The 19976-nt window shown below is 36.9% G+C and overlaps 1 protein-coding gene across 9 annotated transcripts in view; it reads left to right on the top strand.

The window, feature by feature from the left end:
• GREB1L (GREB1 like retinoic acid receptor coactivator) overlaps window positions 1-19976 on the top strand; it is a 223999-nt gene that overhangs the window by 166535 nt on the left and 37488 nt on the right. For all 9 annotated transcript variants that reach the window (XM_025038617.1, XM_025038613.1, XM_025038616.1 and 6 more), the window contains 4 exons: window positions 2179-2505; window positions 3557-3685; window positions 4236-4370; window positions 6630-6827. In XM_025038617.1, coding sequence (XP_024894385.1) covers window positions 2179-2505; window positions 3557-3685; window positions 4236-4370; window positions 6630-6827 — 789 coding nt within the window. The remainder of the gene's footprint in view (window positions 1-2178; window positions 2506-3556; window positions 3686-4235; window positions 4371-6629; window positions 6828-19976) is intronic.

Genomic DNA, 19976 nt, shown 5'->3' with positions numbered 1-19976 from the left:
GCAAACTTCTTCAGAAGGAATAGGCCTTTCCACTAGAGTGACTTAAAAAAAAAAAAACCAAACTGTTATTTTGCAATCTGAAAATCTTTTGAAGTAGATAATGAAATTAGCAAATCCATAGATTCTTAGGCTCTGAGTCTGTTGGAACCTTGTCTTTTCCTATTAAGGTTGTTCTATATGAAAAGCCATCAGAACTGATGCCTGAGCTAAGCTGAGTTACTTTAAGGAGCAAAATTACTATTATCAAGTAGTATTTGAAATGTAGAGAAAAGGCTCCTGCAGTTTAGCTATAAAGGCTGAGGATGAGGAAATGGGAGGTGATTGGAAGCAAGGCATTTTACTAAGAGCTCTCTTACCTCCTTTAAACTTTGATACATTTTTCATTTCTCAATTCCTAACAGTAATTCAGTCAGACCTGTATAAAAGTGAGTTTTAAGGCAACAGAGAATGCTGTGAACATGTTTGATAATTATTTTCCCTAAATGCCTTTATATTTGAAACTAATTATGCTGCCTAATAGAATATATTATTCAGTCATGGTTTGGAGTGGGTTTTATGGACACACCTATTAACCAGGCCTCTAAGCCTTCAGGTGGTCTATGGGAAGCAGTAGGGAAATTGGAGGTAATCAGAGCCACATGCTTTTGAGCTGTCAACTGCTCTGATGGAATAAAGCTTTAAATAGATGATTACTTTCCCTTCATTTAATACGGTCAGTATGAATCTATCTACTTTGAGCTGACTACCAAGTGTGTACCTAGTGACCACTAATCATGATGCTAATTTGATAAAGCTAAATGAAGATCAGATGCACCGATGGCTCCCTGGAGGCAATCATCTCCCCTTAGCAAGTGACTGGGGAGGACGTAAGAAACATAAACACAATGTAAGCAGTGCAATTTTCTGGCCCTCTTTGCATGTATAGAAGAGAAAAATCTATTAGGATGTCACTCTCCTACCTTCTTCTGGCCTCCAGCCAATCCTGGAAAAAACTTTCTCCAAGTAAAGTTGCTTATTTTTAAAATGTATAATATTTTATTTAATTTTTTCCTATCTTAAAAATTACTAACCCTTCATTTTCTTACTTTCCCAGAGAAGATGGGTAGGAACCAGGAAGGCCACTTAAGCTCCTGTTAAAGGAAGGAGAGTTCTGACTCACAGTGCCTCCTTCCCACATAGAAGTCCAGTCTCCTATCCCTGTATGTTTTCACAGGGGCTGCTAGCCCTGAGTTCTAAGGCTATTGCTTAATCTCACATCATAGACCCTGAGGAGTCTGTATCTGTTTATGGGAGCCTGAGTTTCAAATCTCAGGTCTGCACAGCAAAAGAAATGACTGAACAGCGGAAGTGAACATAGTGTCACTAGTTTCAATTTAAACTAAATGTGAGAATTCATTTGTGTTACTTGGATGTCGAACATTGACTTGGTTATTTTGTCCTAGAGACTGGTTGAGTTTCTAAAGCGAATAAGAGAAACAAAATCTCCCGAATTCCAGAGGCCACAGGCCACCCGTAGACACTTAGCCACAACCACGCCTGGGGAAGAGGGCTACAGTCCATATTTAACAACCCAGAATGCTGGGGAATAACTAGGTGATGAGAGCATGCTCTATCTGGGGAAAGTGTGAGGCTGCCTAAATATAAATTAGGAGTGAAAAATAATTAAACTTAATTTCCTGTGGATAGCATTCTCAAAATTAGATATAGAGGCAATACATGAAAATGTTTTGCATGGAACCTACGAATAAAATGAGAAATGAGTGAAACTTAAAGTTGATTATACACCAGTAGGTTAGCTAGCATCTTACTTCATTAGTCATTGACCATTTCCATAGTAACAAGTTTAATAGATCAGGCAATATGCCACTTTCAATGACCATCTCCCAAGATGTACGGTGGAATTAATACAATCTCTGAGTACATCTTCTTTTCAATATATCAAGATTAGAATAAAGGAGAACAGAAGCCTGCATTTTAAAAATATATTGAGACAGAGAGAGAAGATAATTTCCCAATATGATATGGTTAGTAGGGGCTCTATACTTGTGGCCACTACAGGATAAAGTTTTTTTGGCAGTAGGAGTATGGTAGCCTTAGAAAGACTGCACGCTGATGTGTGTCTCTCTTTTCTAGCTGTGATTTTTTTAAAAATTCTAGCTGTAATTCTCTTCAATTTAGGTCCTGATCAGATACCGCTCAGGGAAGAATTTGAGCAAATTATGCTGAAAGCTATGCAGGAATTTACTCTGAGAGAGAGAACCCTGCAGATGGGTGCTCAGTGTACACCTGTGTCACCAGGACAACTCCCCTGGCTTGCTAGATTAATTGCCAGCGTATCTCAAGACTTGGTTCATGTGCTTGTGACCCAAAACTCTTTGGCGGAGGGCATTTCAGAGACATTGAGGACTCTCAGTGAAACGAGACACTATCAAAGGCTACCAGACTATGTTGTGGCAATTTGCACATCGAAAATCAGAGGAAATGAATTTTGTGTGGTAGTACTAGGTGAGTAATATTTCTTGTTTGTTTGTTTGTTTTTAATCCATTCATTCAATCACCTGCCATTTGAAAAATATTTATTGGGTATTTCAGGCATCTGTGCAACTAATCTTTGGTTAAGTGTTCCCACTTGGGTTCATCTTCCTAATTTTAACTTTTCCTTTTCTCCTCAGATCAGATTTGTGTAGCCCTTATTTTGGCTGGTGTTCCTGTCAGCTGGTTGTGGGCGCATTATTTCAAATCATACCCTAGTAACAGATACCCTTGTCTCATGTAACTTCTGTTCTTAAAAGGTTTTGGAAATGTTACCACTCCAACATGTGATAAAGCCATTGCCACAGGTGGCCTAAGCCAGTTAATCAAATTTGCCAGGAACTTAGCTCACGTATTCACCTCCTCACCGAAGAGGATATTTAATGTTGTAATATTGACTCTAAAGAAAACGTTCAGAAAGTTGATACATTACAATATGTATTTTTGTTTCTTGTGCTAATTTTTTATCAGACATTATCCTGAGTAGCTGTTTGAACTAAATTTTGCTTTTCTTCTCTAGTGAATGGCTCTCACCTCTTCCTATCAAAGAGGCCAAGCTGCTTCACTTTGGCAAAACTTGCCTGCCCATCTCTCTGTGATCTATGTCTCTTTCAGAAAGCTTCATCAGAAAGTATCATATATTAGGGTTTTTTTCACTTATAAAATCAACTTAACATAAGTTTACATTCTTAAGACAGGTGTTAATCATAACCATGCAAACACAATTTTTAAAGGTTTTCGAATTCCTCCATAGTCTTTAAACACAGGTATGGTGTGTTTTCACAGTTACAAACAAGGTATATCATTTTTTCTCTTGATCACTTAACATTATATTATAATCTTTTTCTGTTTAAAATTGTCACTTCAAATGCCGTGTAATTAACCATTTTTGAAGTGCTACGATTTTCTTAGCCAGGTCCCTATAATTACATACTTCAGTTATTTCCAGGTTTTGCTATTATAAATCATGTCCCAGTGAGCATTTGTTCTCTGGCACATCACATTCTCTCCTTCTGTTCTGCAGGTCAGCATCAGTCCAGAGCTCTGGCAGAGAGCATGCTCACCACAAGTGAGTTTTTTAAAGAAATAAGTTATGAGCTCATCACAGGAAAGGTCAGTTTCCTGGCATCGCATTTCAAAACCACATCGTTAGGTGAGTGGTTGTAGGATTCAGTAACACTGCCAGCCCTGGCTGCGTGATTTTCTGAATTTAAATCTTAGTCTATCAAGAAGATAAGTGTGGAGCTTAAGCTTGCCTGCTGGCCTCTCTTCATTTGGAATAGTTTATGTTGTTTTGTGACTGACACAGCAAGGGGGTCCAGAAAAAGGCATAGGAGTACTAGAATGGGAGGCCTCAGCTCAGCACTATTTTGCTGTCTGAGCTGGGGCAAAAATCTCTTTCCCCAGACTTGTTTCTTAATATGTCAAATGGAGATATAATGATCCTATCCTGCCTGCTTTTAATGTTATGGAGGTTATCCATAACATTTTAATGTTATCGAGACAGATACAGCATGTGAAAGCATGTAAATTGTAGTAAGCTCAATATAAATGAGGGTAGCTCTGGCAATAGGAATAGCCAAGTGTAAACTTGGATATAAAAAACTGGCAGACTGACAAATCTTGATGAGAACCCAGCTTAATAGCCCAACTTGGAGACTGATACAAACATATCATTCCTTATAATCTTTATTTTGTAACAGGTGATGACTTGGACAAGCTGCTAGAAAAAATACAACAAAGAAGAGGAGACAGTGTGGTTACCCCTTTCAACGGAGACCTTAATGAATATGTGTCACCTCAGGAGGCTGCTGCTATGATTCCCACGCAAAACCTGGGTAATGTCACCTCAGACCAAAAGCAAGAAATTAGCCCTCAGGACAGACATTATAGAGGCTAAGTGGCTGTGAAGATTTTGAGGTCTTGGCTTCAAGTCACAGACTATGACAGGCTCCTCTTCATTATCTATTTGATAAATCTGGCTCAAATTCAAAATGCCTTTCCATGTGGCCTGGATCAAACACCTTGTTCTTAGTAAATAACACCTAGAATTAAAATCAAAGGCTTTATTTTAAGCAGTCTTTTTTTTTATTTGATAGATTCCTGGATCCTTGATATACTTTCCTTAGCTCTACCAGCTGTGCCCAGAGAGCTGTCAGTGCTTGCTGAGGGCTTCAAAGAACTGCTTGAAAGAGTCTAGACTGCAGTCTGTGCAGGGCAGCTGGCTCTCCACTCCCTTCAAGTACTCTCTGACATGTAAAACACACATAGGAGTAGTGAGGCCTTCCTGGCAGATAGAACAGCAATAGCGAAATATCATCTGCCCTATAACAAGCCCCCGAAATGAAAAGAGGCATGGTGGGACCATGGGTAAAGAGTTCAATCATTGGATTGGATTCCTTTGGGTTCAGATTTCTTCCCCAGTTCCCTGTTTGATAGGAACACCATAGGAAAGGACACAAAAAAGAACAGGAGAAAGGATAGGTACAAAACAGATCCATATAAGCTGCTGCTGACAGCCTTTTGGCTTCCACTTGATAGGAATGCATCATTTATGTATTAGGATTGCCTCAGCAATAAAAGTAGCATGGTTTGGCATCATTTCAGCCATAAAAACAAATGCAAATGCAAGCAACAGATTTTTTTTTGACTTCTGAACATTATTTGGTAATAAAATGATCATCCAGATGATCTAAAATGTGTTTATATTGTTTCGAATTACTAACAAAATTATAATTTATAAATGCTCAGAGGACTTACAGATTCCCACATATATATCCTCGATTATTTGTTTAAGAAACATTGCTTAAAGATATTTTTGGTTTTCTTCAAACTTCAAAATTTGCTAAATTTTACAGTTATGCTTTTATCTCTGTTAGTCCTCACCCATCTAACCTTCAAAATGAAAGAAATAACAGCCAAATGATCAGAAGACAGACTTATTTTGATAGGTAATTTTGTGGGTCAGAAACTCGTGGTCTACTATCAAAAGTTGCAGCTTTGGGCTTTTCTAATGGGTTCTTTCAGTCAGTAGGGAGACCCACCTGTATAAAACTCACTGTCAGTGTACCATGGTGGCTGGGGCATCGTAACTCTCTCTTTACATTGGTCACATTGCAGTTTGATTTTAAAGAGCATTAATTAACACAGGTTAATTGGGACCTTATGTGTACCAGTCAGAATTCCACACATGTTCCTCATAAAAACAGCCCTTTAAAGAATATTAGATGTTGCCTGCTCAAGTATTTAGCTGACTAAGCCTCTTTCATCATGTGAGTGCACGCATGCACGTATAAGAGCTCGATCGCTTGGTTATAACTTGTAATAAAAAACTTCTGGCATGCTTAGAGTATCTGGGCAATGTCTTTCTAATACGTCACCTATTGAGTGGCCAGCTGGCCATGTCATGAGTCAGGTCTCTTCAGATCGTACAGGCATCAGCATTTTGATTGACCACAGTCACCTAGATCTGCCAGGTCACAAGCACTGGCAAAGTCAAGTGTGAAGAAGGTGAAAGTAGTGTTTCCATGATCTATGTTATACAGTCAGAGGGAGGAGTATTTTAAGTCATGTTGCAGTGGACTTGCTACAGAGGAAATGATGACTTGGTGCCATCCAGAAAAGCTCAAAGGAACTCAGCATTATTATGGTTAGGTCATTGCCTCCTTCCCTGAACTGGGTCTGGGCTGGGGCATCTGACCTGTGCTGATAGTCCTAAAGAAAACTAGAGACTCTTTCCAGAGATTAGTCCTGGCTCCAGCTGCGAGAGTGTGGTTTGACCCCACCCCACCTCCCATTTCTGGGTGAGGGAGGGGTGTTGAGTTAGTGATTTGTGAGACAGTTGATTTTAAAATAAAAATTACCACATCCACTTTAGAGCACTCCCTTTCAGCCCAAGTTTTCAGGGAAAACAGGCAAATCTATTAAAACAATAGTGGTGAAAATACAAACTGAGGATTCTTGGTGATAGAGCATTACTTTACTGTGTGTGTGTGTGTGTGTGTGTGTGTGTGTGTGTATTATAGGTCCCCATATGGATTCATAGGGACCATCGCAGAAGTGAATTAATCTTGTTCTTATTACTTTTTTTATTTTAGGTTTAGATAATGAAACCTTCCAAATTTATCAACCACAGCTTACAGTTGCCAGAAAACTCCTATCCCAGGTGTGTGCTATAGCCGACAGCGGCAGCCAGAGCCTGGACCTCGGCCACTTCAGCAAAGTGGACTTCATCGTTATTGTCCCAAGATCGGAGGTTCTGGTTCAGCAAACGCTTCAACGGATTCGACAATCAGGTAAGATCAAACTTTCAAAGAGATCTCTACCTAGATCCAGCCTTCGTTTCCTTCTGCCTCTTTCTTCTGTTTAATCCAAATGTTTATATTACAATTTCCACCCTTTTTTACAGTAATAAAAATCATAAGAGCACTTTAAATGTTATTTCAAATTTATCTGTAAGTTTTCTCTCAAAGTACTCTGGCCTTTACCTTTCTTGATCAAAGGTAAGTTGATGTACATATTTGCCTGAGACTGTTAAGTCCATAACGTCATCAGTGTACTAGAAACTAGTCACTCCTTTATAAAGAGAAATTTCCTCAAGGCAAGGGATGGTGGGGTCTGTGAATTCCTTCTATGACTTGGATAGGTCACACTCCCCCAGGTGGATTCCTAGTCGTTTATTTAGCACACTACCAGCACATTTTTAATCTAGAAACCAGAACACCATCCCCCATGTCAATAAGGAGAAGTTGGAATTTCTCCTAGTGACTTTAAGAGAATAAGTATAGAGGAAAAATATTTTCCCAGAAAATGTAAAAAGGTGAGCAAAAATTCTAGAAGCCTGTGGAAAATAATATCCCTTTCAAACAGAAAATTTGCTTAAGATTATAAGAAGCAGTAAAGAATTTAGAAAATTGGGACAGTTTGAAATGCTTGCCTTTGTAAACTAGGTTTAAAAAGGAAATCATGTCAGGGTTGCTTCTGAACACTTTAACCAGAGGAAACACATGTGTGCATGCGTACACACACACACACACACACACACACACACACACACACACACACGAGGATGAATCTTTTGCCATAGTAGAAATGTTTATTTTCAACATATTCGAAAACAGGTAGGAAGCGAAAAATTTAAAGGAAATGCAAGTGTAGTTTATATGTTTCATGCTTATAGTACTGTACTCCTTAAACCCTGTGTTCATACAGATCACCTGGGAGCTTGTTAAAATGCAGATTCCCGTTCAGTGAGGCTGGGTGGACTCCAGATTCTGCATTTTTAACAAGCTCCCAGGAGAAGCCAGTGCTGCTGGTCCACACTTTGAGTAGCACAGCACTATAAGAAATCTTTTGTTGTTAGTTCCATGGTCCAGATGAGTTGACTGACAATAGATTTTTTTAACATCTTTAACCTCTCTTAGTGGCCGTGACTGACGCATGTAAGGTCCACACCTTCTGGAGGTCCAAGTGCCTGGATAACAGTGCAATCTTCTTGTTAGCCTCTAAAATTCTGAATGACAAGTTACAATATGACATGTTGGCCTGTTACCAAAACCTATTGGATTGACTTATAGGTGGTTAGCCAGAGAAGATCTGACTCCTTCTCTTACAGCTCTCTCAGAAACCTGAGTGAGTTCTAGGTTCTTTTAGCTACTGGCCATTTCTGCATTTTCATTCTGCCCCCTCCATGGAGGGAAATGGATGAGCTTTCGTTACACCAAGCATTAACTGAATTTTATATTTCTTATGGATTTTCCACCTCCATAACATGGAGGAAGCACCTTCTCTTACAGCTGTTTTATTTGAACCAATTGGCATTTGTGGCCTTCCTGGGTTTGTGACCTGATATCCCAAATCGTGCTTGAGTAAACACATCATAGCACCTGTTTCAAGTGGTGAAATCATCCATGGTCAGCAGTTGTGCTCTCTGCAGAGCCCTTGCCCAAAATAACCTCTTGATGACCTGTACTTTCACCTCTCTTTATAAATGCCAGACTCTAAATAAAACCTGTGTTTTTGATAGATGAAAAAATCATGTAGATCCTTCCTTTTTCCCTCACAGCGCCCTCAGATTTTTCTAAAGTGAGTATTTTAAGATTATCACTCCTCAGAAAAGTACCAGAATTTGATTATTTACATAAGCTTGGAATGCAGAAAAATTAATGTTATGGGCAGATTTAGAAAATTCAAGACAAAGCATATTTTAAAAATTATTCACACCTGGTTTTTACATACATGCTGAAATTTTTGCTGCAAAAACAATTATATATTTAAAAATAATTCATTTTTATTATAGAAGAAACATTGTTATGATATTCTTTATTTTGAAAAATAAAAGAAACAAACTAGAAACATTTAAACATTTATAATCCCACCTTTCAAGGATGACCACTGTTAAAATCTAGGTGTTAATAAATGATTTAATACAGGCTTTCTTCTCTGCCTGTGTCTTTTTTTTTCACTTGACAGTATAGTATGCACATTTTCTCATGTCATCAAAAGTTTTTGTAAGCATCATTCTTAATGAATGTATAGTATTCCAAATCATAACACACCAAAATTTATTTGCTTTGATATTTAAATAGCTTCATATTCTTGGAAGACATAACAGTTGATAAGTAGAACAGGAAGGACCATAAGCATGTTAAATTGTAAAGAGAAATTGTCCAGAGAAGAGTAAGTAAGTAGCAGGTCATCCACTAAAACAACTCTTAAAAATTACAGGTATGAAAACAAAAAAGTTTCTCAAGAAATCATCTGACTCAGTTTCCTCATATTTTGCCATGTGAATCAAGGAGAGCATTTGCATAAGGTCACAGAGGGCAGTACCTTGGGGACAAGAACCATTTTTTCATCTCTGTTTGCCTAGTGCCTGATGTGGTGCCTCTCTCGGGCCTAGAAGAAGTAGGTGCTCAACTAATGTTTGAATGGAAGGCTAGAGGGAGGAAGAAGAGGGACAGTCAGAGGGAGAAATAGTGTCCAAGTGTTCTGCTTTGTGGTTCCATTTGCCTTTCCCTAAAGGCAGCATTTCAGCAGCCAGCCTGCCAGAGAAAGCACCAGAGAAAGAGGCAAGGAGAAGCAGCCAGAGCATGCAAAAAGGCCACATCCTTGGCAGCCCTTGCGTGGCCAAAAAAAAAAAAAAAGTGAAAATAGAAACCATCCTGTCGCTGCAGACCCAGCACTAAGGCAAAGCACTTGATACCTTACCTACATTCTAATTAAGGAAAGGAGACAGGGAGAGAAAACAAAAGGAAACATTGTAGAAAGAATTTGTGGGTAAAAAAAAAAAAAAAGAAATGGATTAAATATTTAAAAGTTTGTCCAAAATGGACTTGTAACTGGGGGAGTGGTAACTGTAAAAGCATAAGGAATTTTTAGACTATTAAGAAATGCTTTTGTTGTAGTGTCATTTAACAACTTTTGTTGTTGTAGCATAATTCTTCTAATTTAGGAAACCCCACGTTCTATAAATTAGAATACTAGGGTATCAGTGCAGTCAGAATACAAGCCACTTTCAATTCAAGGCGATTGGGATAAAAACAGGAAGTATTAGTGACTGCATATTTTCTTCCTCCTTGCCCCTAGTGAATGGGGGCAGATCCTGCAGTGTTCAGTCAAGGGAGTTTTATCATGCTCGGGAATGACACAAGTTTAATACCTCAGCACATGCCTCATTATAAAAGAACCAGAGAGATATTTTTGTCTGCTTTATGTAGATAGATTTTTCTATCCAAATGGATGTAAGGACATTTCAAGGCAGTGGTAGAGGTTAGAAGGGAAAGCGAAAAGATGCGGGAAGGCATTTTCACATTCTAAAATGTATTTTCTTTGTCTCATAAACTTTACACCTCTTTGTCAGTCTCCTACATTTTAAGGAAAAAAGAGGCAGTATTTATTGAGCACTGACAAAGGCGGCAGGGAAGGGGATCTTAGAGAAGGAAGTGCTAGGACACCACTCTGTCCCAGGGTGGAATAGGAAAACACCAGAGATTCCTTGTGCAAATGTAACTGAACAAGTATCTAAAATTAGCATTCTTAAAGTCAATTTCCAACTAAGTAGCTAGCTGCCCAGTGCCCTCCTCTGGTTTATAGAAGATGTTGGCACCTGGCTCACACAGTCTTCCCTGCCTCCCAACCTGCCATCATCTGGATGTACTTCCTATCCAGATAGACGACAGAGCCAATACCCTAGCTTCTCAGTATCCTAGGCTTTTTATCTTCAAACACCTTTGCCTTCTGCTCCTCGTCAGTCCCCTGCTCCCTAGTCATTTCCAGACCCTGCTGGATCCTGTAATCATTAATTTTAATATCCCCAATGTCAGACCACAAACTCCTTTGCTACATACACTGTGGGGGAATAAAAATAAACTTTTCCAATTGATACTATCATAAATTTTATTACGGTTTAGTTGGATCTCTCTCCCATTCTCCACAGTGTCCATTGCAGATTCCATGTCACTCAAACTTCTGACCTCATCCTTCTCTCTTAGCAAATGACCATGCCACCTCCTCTCCCACCTCCAATAAAAGAAAACTTTAAATAAAAACTTCTTCCTCCCACCTGTATACATGTCATCTTTCCTCCTTCCCTCCTGATCAGTGAAAGAGCTGCTCTCCTCTACGTAAGCCTGATTCCCCGACCTTGCTCTATTTGCCACTTCTTCTCATGGAACTCATGCTATTATTTCTTCTCTCATTGCCGCCTTCAACTTCTTTCTCTCCTGGGACTCGTTGCATTCGTTTAAAGCTGCACTCCCTCTCTCAAAGACAAAACAAGCCCCTGTTAATCCTCCATAACCCTCTAGCTCATCCTCTTCTAGTTAACTGCCAAACTCATTGAGAGAGTTGCCTGCTGTTAGTGATCTTCATTTCCTCATCTCCCAGTCGCTCAACACACCCTGGAAACTGGCCTCCACTTCCCACCCCCATCTTTACAGGGCTCTCACTAGTGTTACCAATAACCTTTTCAGTCCTTATCTGAACTCTTGACAGCACAGGTGACCTCCATTCCTTCCCCTAACACTGAAGTTTCTTTGGCTTCCAGGCAGCCTTTCTTCCTCAACTCATGCACCAGTGCTTGTCTGCACCCTGCCGTTCTCCCACTGTGGCTCTCAATACTATGTTGTGGCTGTGTGTTTATTAAGGCTCTTTCTCTTCAACTAGAAAGTAAAATATTCAGGGAACATCTCTGTCTTGTCTGACACAGCAGACAATATTTGTCGAATGGAATTTTTATAACATTTTGTTGAATTTTTAGTTCAAATCTCTTTTTAAAAAAAGGTATAGAAGTAATAGTTAAGATTTGGTAGTCAAATTTAGTCATCAAAACCATGTTTCAGAAATCTACTTTAGCCAAGAGGAGAGGCCTGAGATGTATATTTATCAGGTCTCTCTGTCAGTTACACAGGGCTCTGAAGTTGTATCTGTGTGTTCAGCATGCTCTTCTGTGCAAATCTAGTGCTGCTTGCCTCCTTGACGCAAACACACAGCACAGTAGTATATACCCACACAGACAGGTTTCACCAATCCCAGATCAAGAACTCTCCCTCATGGGAAGAACAAGGGCCACCAGAAGAAAAAGGGACAGCCTATGCGATGGACACTGAAAGTGATTAGCAGGAATTTTAACCAGCTATTTCAATTCCCAGGTTATTTATTTGCTGAAAAGAGATTGCCTGGGTGAAGGAATACCCATTGCTATCGTAATACTTAAAAAGTCAGAGTGCTCTTGTGATTTATTATTTTCTTGATTTTCATATCCTTTTAACTATTAAAATATTTTGGCATACCACACCTTTGTAGAAATTAACTTGATCCACAGAGAAGATGAACAGCTAAAACTGAGAGTAGTTTTATTTTTCTCTGGGATATCTTCTTGATGATAAAAACAAGAAATAAAAATTAGAAATAAAAAATTTAGAAATAAATTCTTTATTTTAAAAAAAATTGAAGGATAAGAATATACAAACCAGAATACATTGTTCTGTCCAAACAAACAGGCAGGAGAGTGGGGCACTGGCATGAATACTGGGTCACCTTTAACGATACCTAGACATTTTTAATTCTCCTGATCATTCTCATTGTTACTTGATGCTCAGAACAGTGAGCTCCAGGTGATGGGTTCTGGCTACTTGTTCAGACTTTTGACCTTTGTGGAAAGGCCTTTGATTCTGGTGCCCACAAGGTATTGTGGACTTGCTGTGTGTGCTCTTATTTTTATTCCCTTTCAAGGCCCTTAAATGGTTGAAAAATTGCTGTTCCTCCTTTAAAGTTTTTAAAGGAATGACCTCGGAGGACATGATGTTGTTTTTCTCTAATCCCATAAAGGGGAATACAGACTAAGGTTCAAGTTTTCCCAGAGCCCATCTGGACTCTGTAGCCTTCAGTGAAGAAAAGGGGCACAAGTGGCTGCACTCTAGCTGCATGGAGTCCTTGGCTGTCCGAGAAGGTTTCTCTCCACGGACCTTTCAAGTTGGTTATTTCCGTAGATGTCCATGACTGATGCACCTTCCCAAGGTTCAGATTCATCACCTTTAGGAAACACAGTGATTTTCAGCCACTGCTGGCTTTGTTCTAGACTTCAGTGAATTGCAAGATGTCATAAAATGAGTTATTGATGCCTCCTAAATTCCCACTCATGGCAAAAGTAAGATTTAGTATTTAAGTAGACATGGCCTTGAATCTCTTGGTGCCACCATTAGTACCCCCGGTGGGCCCTGCTGATGTCCAGTTTCTATTGAGTTGGGAAAATATGACAGATTTATTCACTTATTAGAATATAAACTTTTATTTAATTCTATAGAACTGTGATAAATTATGAAGAAGACAGAAAGTGACCTTTCTCAGACAAGCCATTTCTCAGCACGTCTGACCATTTTCAGATTCCACACCTTGGTGCATATTTTCAAAAAACAAAAAACATGAAGGCTAAGCCAGAAAGTAATAAAAAAGTTTATCTATATGGAGTGGAAGAGATAAGGATGGGATTAGTATAACTTTTTATATAGTTTGACTTTTGATTCTTATGAGTTACATATTCAAAAAATTAAATTAAAATGATGGAGTAAAACTTAATATTGAATGCAAACAGAAATAACTGAACCCAGCTGCATATCAAATTGATAACACAACTAACTGCACACCAAAAATAATTCAAGTGTTTTTTGAACACAGTTTTCATATTGTACAATCTCAATGTGATATATCCTAAAGGCAAAAAGAATTGCAAATAAATCTTGAAGGTTAATCATTATGTTGTTGGCAAAAGTATTGATCATTTTAAAATTGTTGTGTATACCGTAAGGTAGAGCAAATGCATAAATATTTTAACGTTGTTGATTACCAGAGTTCTCACATGAAAGAAGGGAGCCTCAAATATAGAATGGGGAAAAGTAAAGAATATTCCTTTTAGATTTAAATTGAAAATAAAAGTAGGAGCTCATAACTTGAAAAAAATTAAATGTTTCCCAGCTCTCTCTACTGAAAGGTCTTAAAAACAGTGATATCTCAGTATCAATGTGAACATTTAGCATACAGCTCCTGGCTTATAAATACCATTCTCTAGTGTCCCAGCTCTGAAGTGGGAACAGTCTGGAATACCTTGTGCCAAAAATAAGAAAGTACTCGAAAATTGATGGAGACATGTCAAAAGGATATAACAGCCTGCTTGAAGTGGATTTTACTGGCCAAATTTGGTAATTTTGAGTATCAAAAGGAATAATGGCAGTGGGTTGTAACCTGTTGAACTATTTTTTTTTGCATAAACCATGAGTTCATAGTAATACTAAAAGAATAAAAGAGGCAGAGGACATGATAGGGCGGAGGGAGGCCGGGGAGCAAGACTTTCTTCACAAAAGAGCACCACCTAATAAATGTAGGAAAACAGTAGAATTAGAGAATCTCTATTTTGCACTACAAATGTAATTATTGATTCTGACAAGTATTATCAATGGTTACTAACCCCATTGGGTAGAATGTCATTTGGGAACAAATATTCACACAGTCATAAAGTGTCATCCCACATATTTAAAATTATAAAAAGGAAAAGATTTTTTACAGTGGAAAGATCTGGCAATATACACAACCATAATTAATCAAACTTTGTCATCTGCAGTTATGGGACAGGTTGACATTATGAGCTAGGAGAAGTACACAATGTCATGTATAAGGTATAATTGCAAAAAATGTTTAACCTGAGTAATCACAAGGACAGTTCCAGAAAAATTTAGGTTCTACAAAATCTGAATTCTGCAAAAACAGTTAGCATTCTACAAAACAATTAGCCTGCATTTTAAAAAATATCAGTGAAAAGACCAAAGAGAACAAAAAAGGCATGTGGGCGGGGGAGGGCTGCGGGGGTGGGAGTGCTGTTTTAATAATGGAGAGTAAAGAAACATGGCAACCAAGTGTAGTGCGTAATTCTTGATTAGCTCCTAGACCGAAAAATAAAAAAACAAAAAACACAGCTTTGGGACAATTAGTGAAATTCAAATGCGGGCCGTGTATTAGAGAACACTATATCGATGTTAGTTCAATTCCTTGGATATAATAATGATATTGTAGGTATGTAGGAGAATGCTTTTGCTCTTATGAAAGACACAATGAAGTATTTAGTGAATATTATACTGTTACTTCTAAATTATTTAGCAATAATAACAACAACTAAATAAAAAGTAATAAAGAAAAAAAGCAAATGTGACAAAATGTTAACAATCAGTAAAACAAATTGAAGGCTATCAAGTATTTATTGCACTAGTTTTTCAACTTTTCTGTCAGATTCAAAATAGAAAGTAAAGAGGAAATAGTTGCCGTTCATTGGTATTCATCAAACAATTTAGTAATTAATATCCTCAAATAGTTTCTAAAACATGGATAGACATTTACATTGCCCTCTTTTAAGAAAATTTACTGAATAGATAAAATTTATAAAATTTATAAAAAGTTTGTAAAATCATAGCATAGTGAACATTCACGTACCTACCAAAATTAGGAACACTAGAGGCTCCTATTCCCCTCCCTAATGCTACTGTCCCTCTTCTTTTAAAGGTAACCATTATCCTGAATTCATGTTTATTATTCCTTCATTTTACTTATAGTTTTGGCATAATGCATAGCTCCTAAACAATGTATTATTTAATTTCATATACTTTAAACTTTCTTTTTTTATTATGGTAACGTTACCAAAATCCAATAAGTTTCAACTGTACAATTCAACACTAAGTCATGTATATACCGCATTATGTGTTCACTGCCCATAGTTAGATTTTTTCTGTCACCATATATTTTGCCACACCTCCCTCCTCTCTCCCCCACTACCCACCCTCTGGTAACCACTAATCTACTGTCCATGTCCATGAGTCTCTGTTTGTCATGTTTGTTGCTTTTAGATTTATATCCCACATATAGGTGATATCATATGGTTTTCAACTTTTTTTGCTTAGCATGATTATCTCGAGGTCCATCCATGTTGTAGCAAATGGCAGTATTTCATCTCTTCTTATGGCTGAGTGATATTCTGTTGTGTATATATACCACATCTTCTTTATCCAATCATCTGTTGTAGGACACTTCTGTTGCTTCCATGCCTGGCCACCTAAATAATGCTGCTATGAACATTGGAGCTGTATGGCAACTCTATTTTTAATTTTTTGAGGAAACTCCATACTGTTTTCCAAAGTGGCTGTACCAATGTACATTCCCACCAGCAGTGTATGAGGGGTTCTATTTCTTCACAACCTCTCTAACACTTGTATTTACTCATCTTGTTGATAATAGCTATTCTAACAAGTGTGATATGGTATCTCACTGTGGTTTTGATGTGCTTTTTCCTGAATAGCTAGTGAAATTGAGTTTCTTTTCATATATCTGTTGGCCATTTGTATGTCTTCTTGGGAGAAGTGTCTGTTCAAGTCCTCTGCCTATTTTTTAATTAGATTGTTTGTTGTTGTTGTTGGGGGGTTTTTTTGGTTATTATTGAGTTGTATGACTTCTTTGTGTATTTTGGATATTAAACCCTTATCCGAGGTATTGCTTATAAATATTTTCTCCCATTTGCATAGTTGTCTCTGCCTTGTTGACAGTTTCTTTTGCTGTGCAGAAGCTTTTTAGTTTGATGTAGTCCCATTCATTTATTTGTGCTTTTACTTCCCTTGCCTTTGATGTCAAATTCATAAAAAATCCCCTCTAAGTCCAAAGTCCATGATTTTAGTTTCTGTGTTTTCTTCTATGCAATTTATTGTTTCTGGTCTTCTGCTCAACCAAGGGTTGCCTCGCCTAACAAAAAAAAAAGAAAAGAAAAGAAAAGAATTCCATTTATAATAGCATAAACAAGAATAAAATACTTGGGAACATATTTGACAAAAGAAATGTAAAACTCATTCTCTAAAAACTAAAAACTATTGTTGAAAGAAATTAAAGAAGACATAAATGAATGGAGAGACATCCTATGATCATGAATTGGAAGACTTATTAATATTTTTAAGATGGCAATATTCCCCAAATTGATCTGCAGATTCAGTGCATTCCTTATCAAAAACCCAACTGGCTTCTTTGCATAAATTAACAAACCTTTTTGTAAGCAGAATCACACTCCATATATCCATTTTTAATTTGCTTTTTACATTCAACAGTACGTCCCTGAGACTGATCCTGTTGTTGTGGGTAGCTATAATTCATTCATTTTACTGTTTGGTTTTTTTTAGTATTCTATTATATGAATATGCCACACATTTTTAAAAATCATTTTTACTACTGATGAACATTTGAGTTGTTTCTAGTTTTTCACTACATTAAACAGTGCAGGTACACGTATACAAGAGTTTCTCTGGGAGTGGAATTGTTGAGGTATAGGTTATATATATTTTCAACTTTACTAAATAATGCTAAATTTTTTTCTCAAGTGGTTATATTTATACTCCCACTAGCAGCATATTTGTTTCTGTTGCAAATATTTGATAGGGTCATGTTTTTTAAAAATATATATATATTTTAAAATAATTTTAAATCTACATAAAAATCACAAAAAATGGTACAAGAGATCCAAAAATGAAATTAAGAAAATAATTCCTCAGATCTCAGAAGCTAAGCAGGGTAGGGCCTGGTTAGTACTTGGATGGGAGACCACCTAGAAAGACCAGGTGCTGTAGGCATAAAAAATAAATAAATAAAATAAAAAATAAGGGATCGTAAACTGACAAGGTCCTTGCAATCTGTGTGGTCAACCAAGGGTTGCCTCGCCTAACAAAAAAAAAAAGAAAAGAAAAGATAAATAAATGAATAAAATGAAAAGAAAAAGCCTAGTTTTAACATCAGAAAATTGTAAAACTCATTCTCTAAAAACTAAAAACTATTGTTGAAAGAAATTAAAGAAGACATAAATGAATGGAGAGACATCCTATGATCATGAATTGGAAGACTTATTAATATTTTTAAGATGGCAATATTCCCCAAATTGATCTGCAGATTCAGTGCATTCCTTATCAAAAACCCAACTGGCTTCTTTGCATAAATTAACAAAATAAAATGGGGTGACATTGGTTAATAAAATTACATAGCTTTCAAGTGTACAATTCTGTAATACATCATCTGTACATTGCATTGTGTGTTCATCACCCAAAGTCAAATCTGTTTTTATCACTGTATATTTGAACCCCTTTATCCTTCGCTGCCTTCCCCCACCCCCTTTCCCTGTTGTCACCACTATACAGTATTTATAAAGAAGAACACAGAAGACTCTCACTTCTCCATTTTAAAACTTAATACAAAGCTGCAGTAATCAAGGTAGTGTGGTGCCAGCGTAAGAACAGACATACAGTTCAATGGAACAGAATTGAGAAAGTTTAGAAATAAACCGTGCAATCAACTGAATTGCAACCAGGGTGCCAAGACCATTCAATGGAGGAAAGAAGAATCTTTTCCACAAATGATGCTAGGACAACTGGATGTCCACATGATAAAAGAGTGACGTTGAACCCCTACCTCACAAAGAAAAAGTAACCTAAAAATAGATTAAAGACCTAAATGTGAGAAATAAAACTATAAAATTCATAGAAGAAAATGATGGTGATTATCTTCCTGATTTTGGATTAAGCAATGATTTCTTAGATATAATTTTAAAAGCACAAACAAACAAAAACTAGACACCATCAAAATCAAAAACATTTATGCTTCAAAGGACACTGAAAAGTGAAAATGAAAAGAAAACTCACAAAATAGGAGTAATTATTTGCAAATCATGTATCTGATAAGGGATTTGTATCTACAATATTTGAATATATATTTTAACTCAATCATAAAAAGACAAGTAGCCTAATTTAGATAGGGGTGAAGGCTCTGAGTAGGCATTTATCCAAAGAAGACATGGAGATGGCCAACGAACGCATAAAAAGATGCTCAACATCAGTAGCCAGTTGGAGAAACAAAAATCAAAATCACAATGAGATACTCCTTCATACCCACTAGGATGGCTACAATCAAAAAGACAGACAATAACAAGTGTTGTTGAATATGTGAAGAAATTAGAACCTTATATATTGCTGATAGGAATGTAAATGGCATAGCCACTTTAGAAAATAATCTTGTAGTTTCTCAAATGGATAAACATAGTTACCATATAATCCATCAATTCCACTCCTAGATATAAAATGAGAGAAATGTAAATGTACACACAAAAAAGAACTGTACACAAATTTTATAGCAGCATTATTCATAATAGCCAAAATGTGGAAACAATCCAAATGTCCATCAACTGATAAACAAAATGTGGTAGAGCCATACAGTGGAATATTATACAGCAATAAAAAGAAATGAAATATTGATGCATGCTACCACCTGGCTGAAACTTGAAAATATTACTCCAAGTGAAAGAAGCTAGTCACAAAATTGCATATTGCTATGGTTTCATTTATATTAAATTTTCAGAATAAGCAAATCTATAGAGAAAGAAAGTAGATTGGTGATTGCCTAGGGTTGGGGGACTAAGAGGGTAATTGAGGGGTGTTGGTTAAAGGATATGGGGTTTCATTTATAGGTCATGAAAATGTTCTAAAATTGTATGATTGTTGTACAACTCTGTGAATATGCTAAAAGCTATCAAATTGTACATTATAAATGGGTGAATTATATGTGAACTACATCTCGATAAAGATATTTGAAAATAGTAGAGTTTATGTACACTCTTCATCAGCTTCTCTTAAAGTTAACAATTTATATAACCATAGTAAATTACCAAAACAAGAAGTCACTCCTGGAACAATACTATCAACTAAAGACCTCACCAGTCTTTCCCTTAATGTCATTTTTCTGTTCCAGCATCCAATCCGAGATCACACATTGCATTCAGTTGTGTTCTCTTATAAGATTTATTCCTATATATTTAATATGTTTTTATTTTATAATAAACATCTTTAAAAATACATTTCTAACTGCTGCTGGTGTGTAGAAAT

This window comes from Pteropus alecto, unplaced genomic scaffold (assembly GCF_000325575.1).
Source record: "Pteropus alecto unplaced genomic scaffold, ASM32557v1 scaffold146, whole genome shotgun sequence".
NCBI lineage: Eukaryota > Metazoa > Chordata > Mammalia > Chiroptera > Pteropodidae > Pteropus > Pteropus alecto.
The sequence above is the reverse complement of the archived record's forward strand: the minus strand, read 5'-3'. Positions and strand labels throughout refer to the sequence as shown.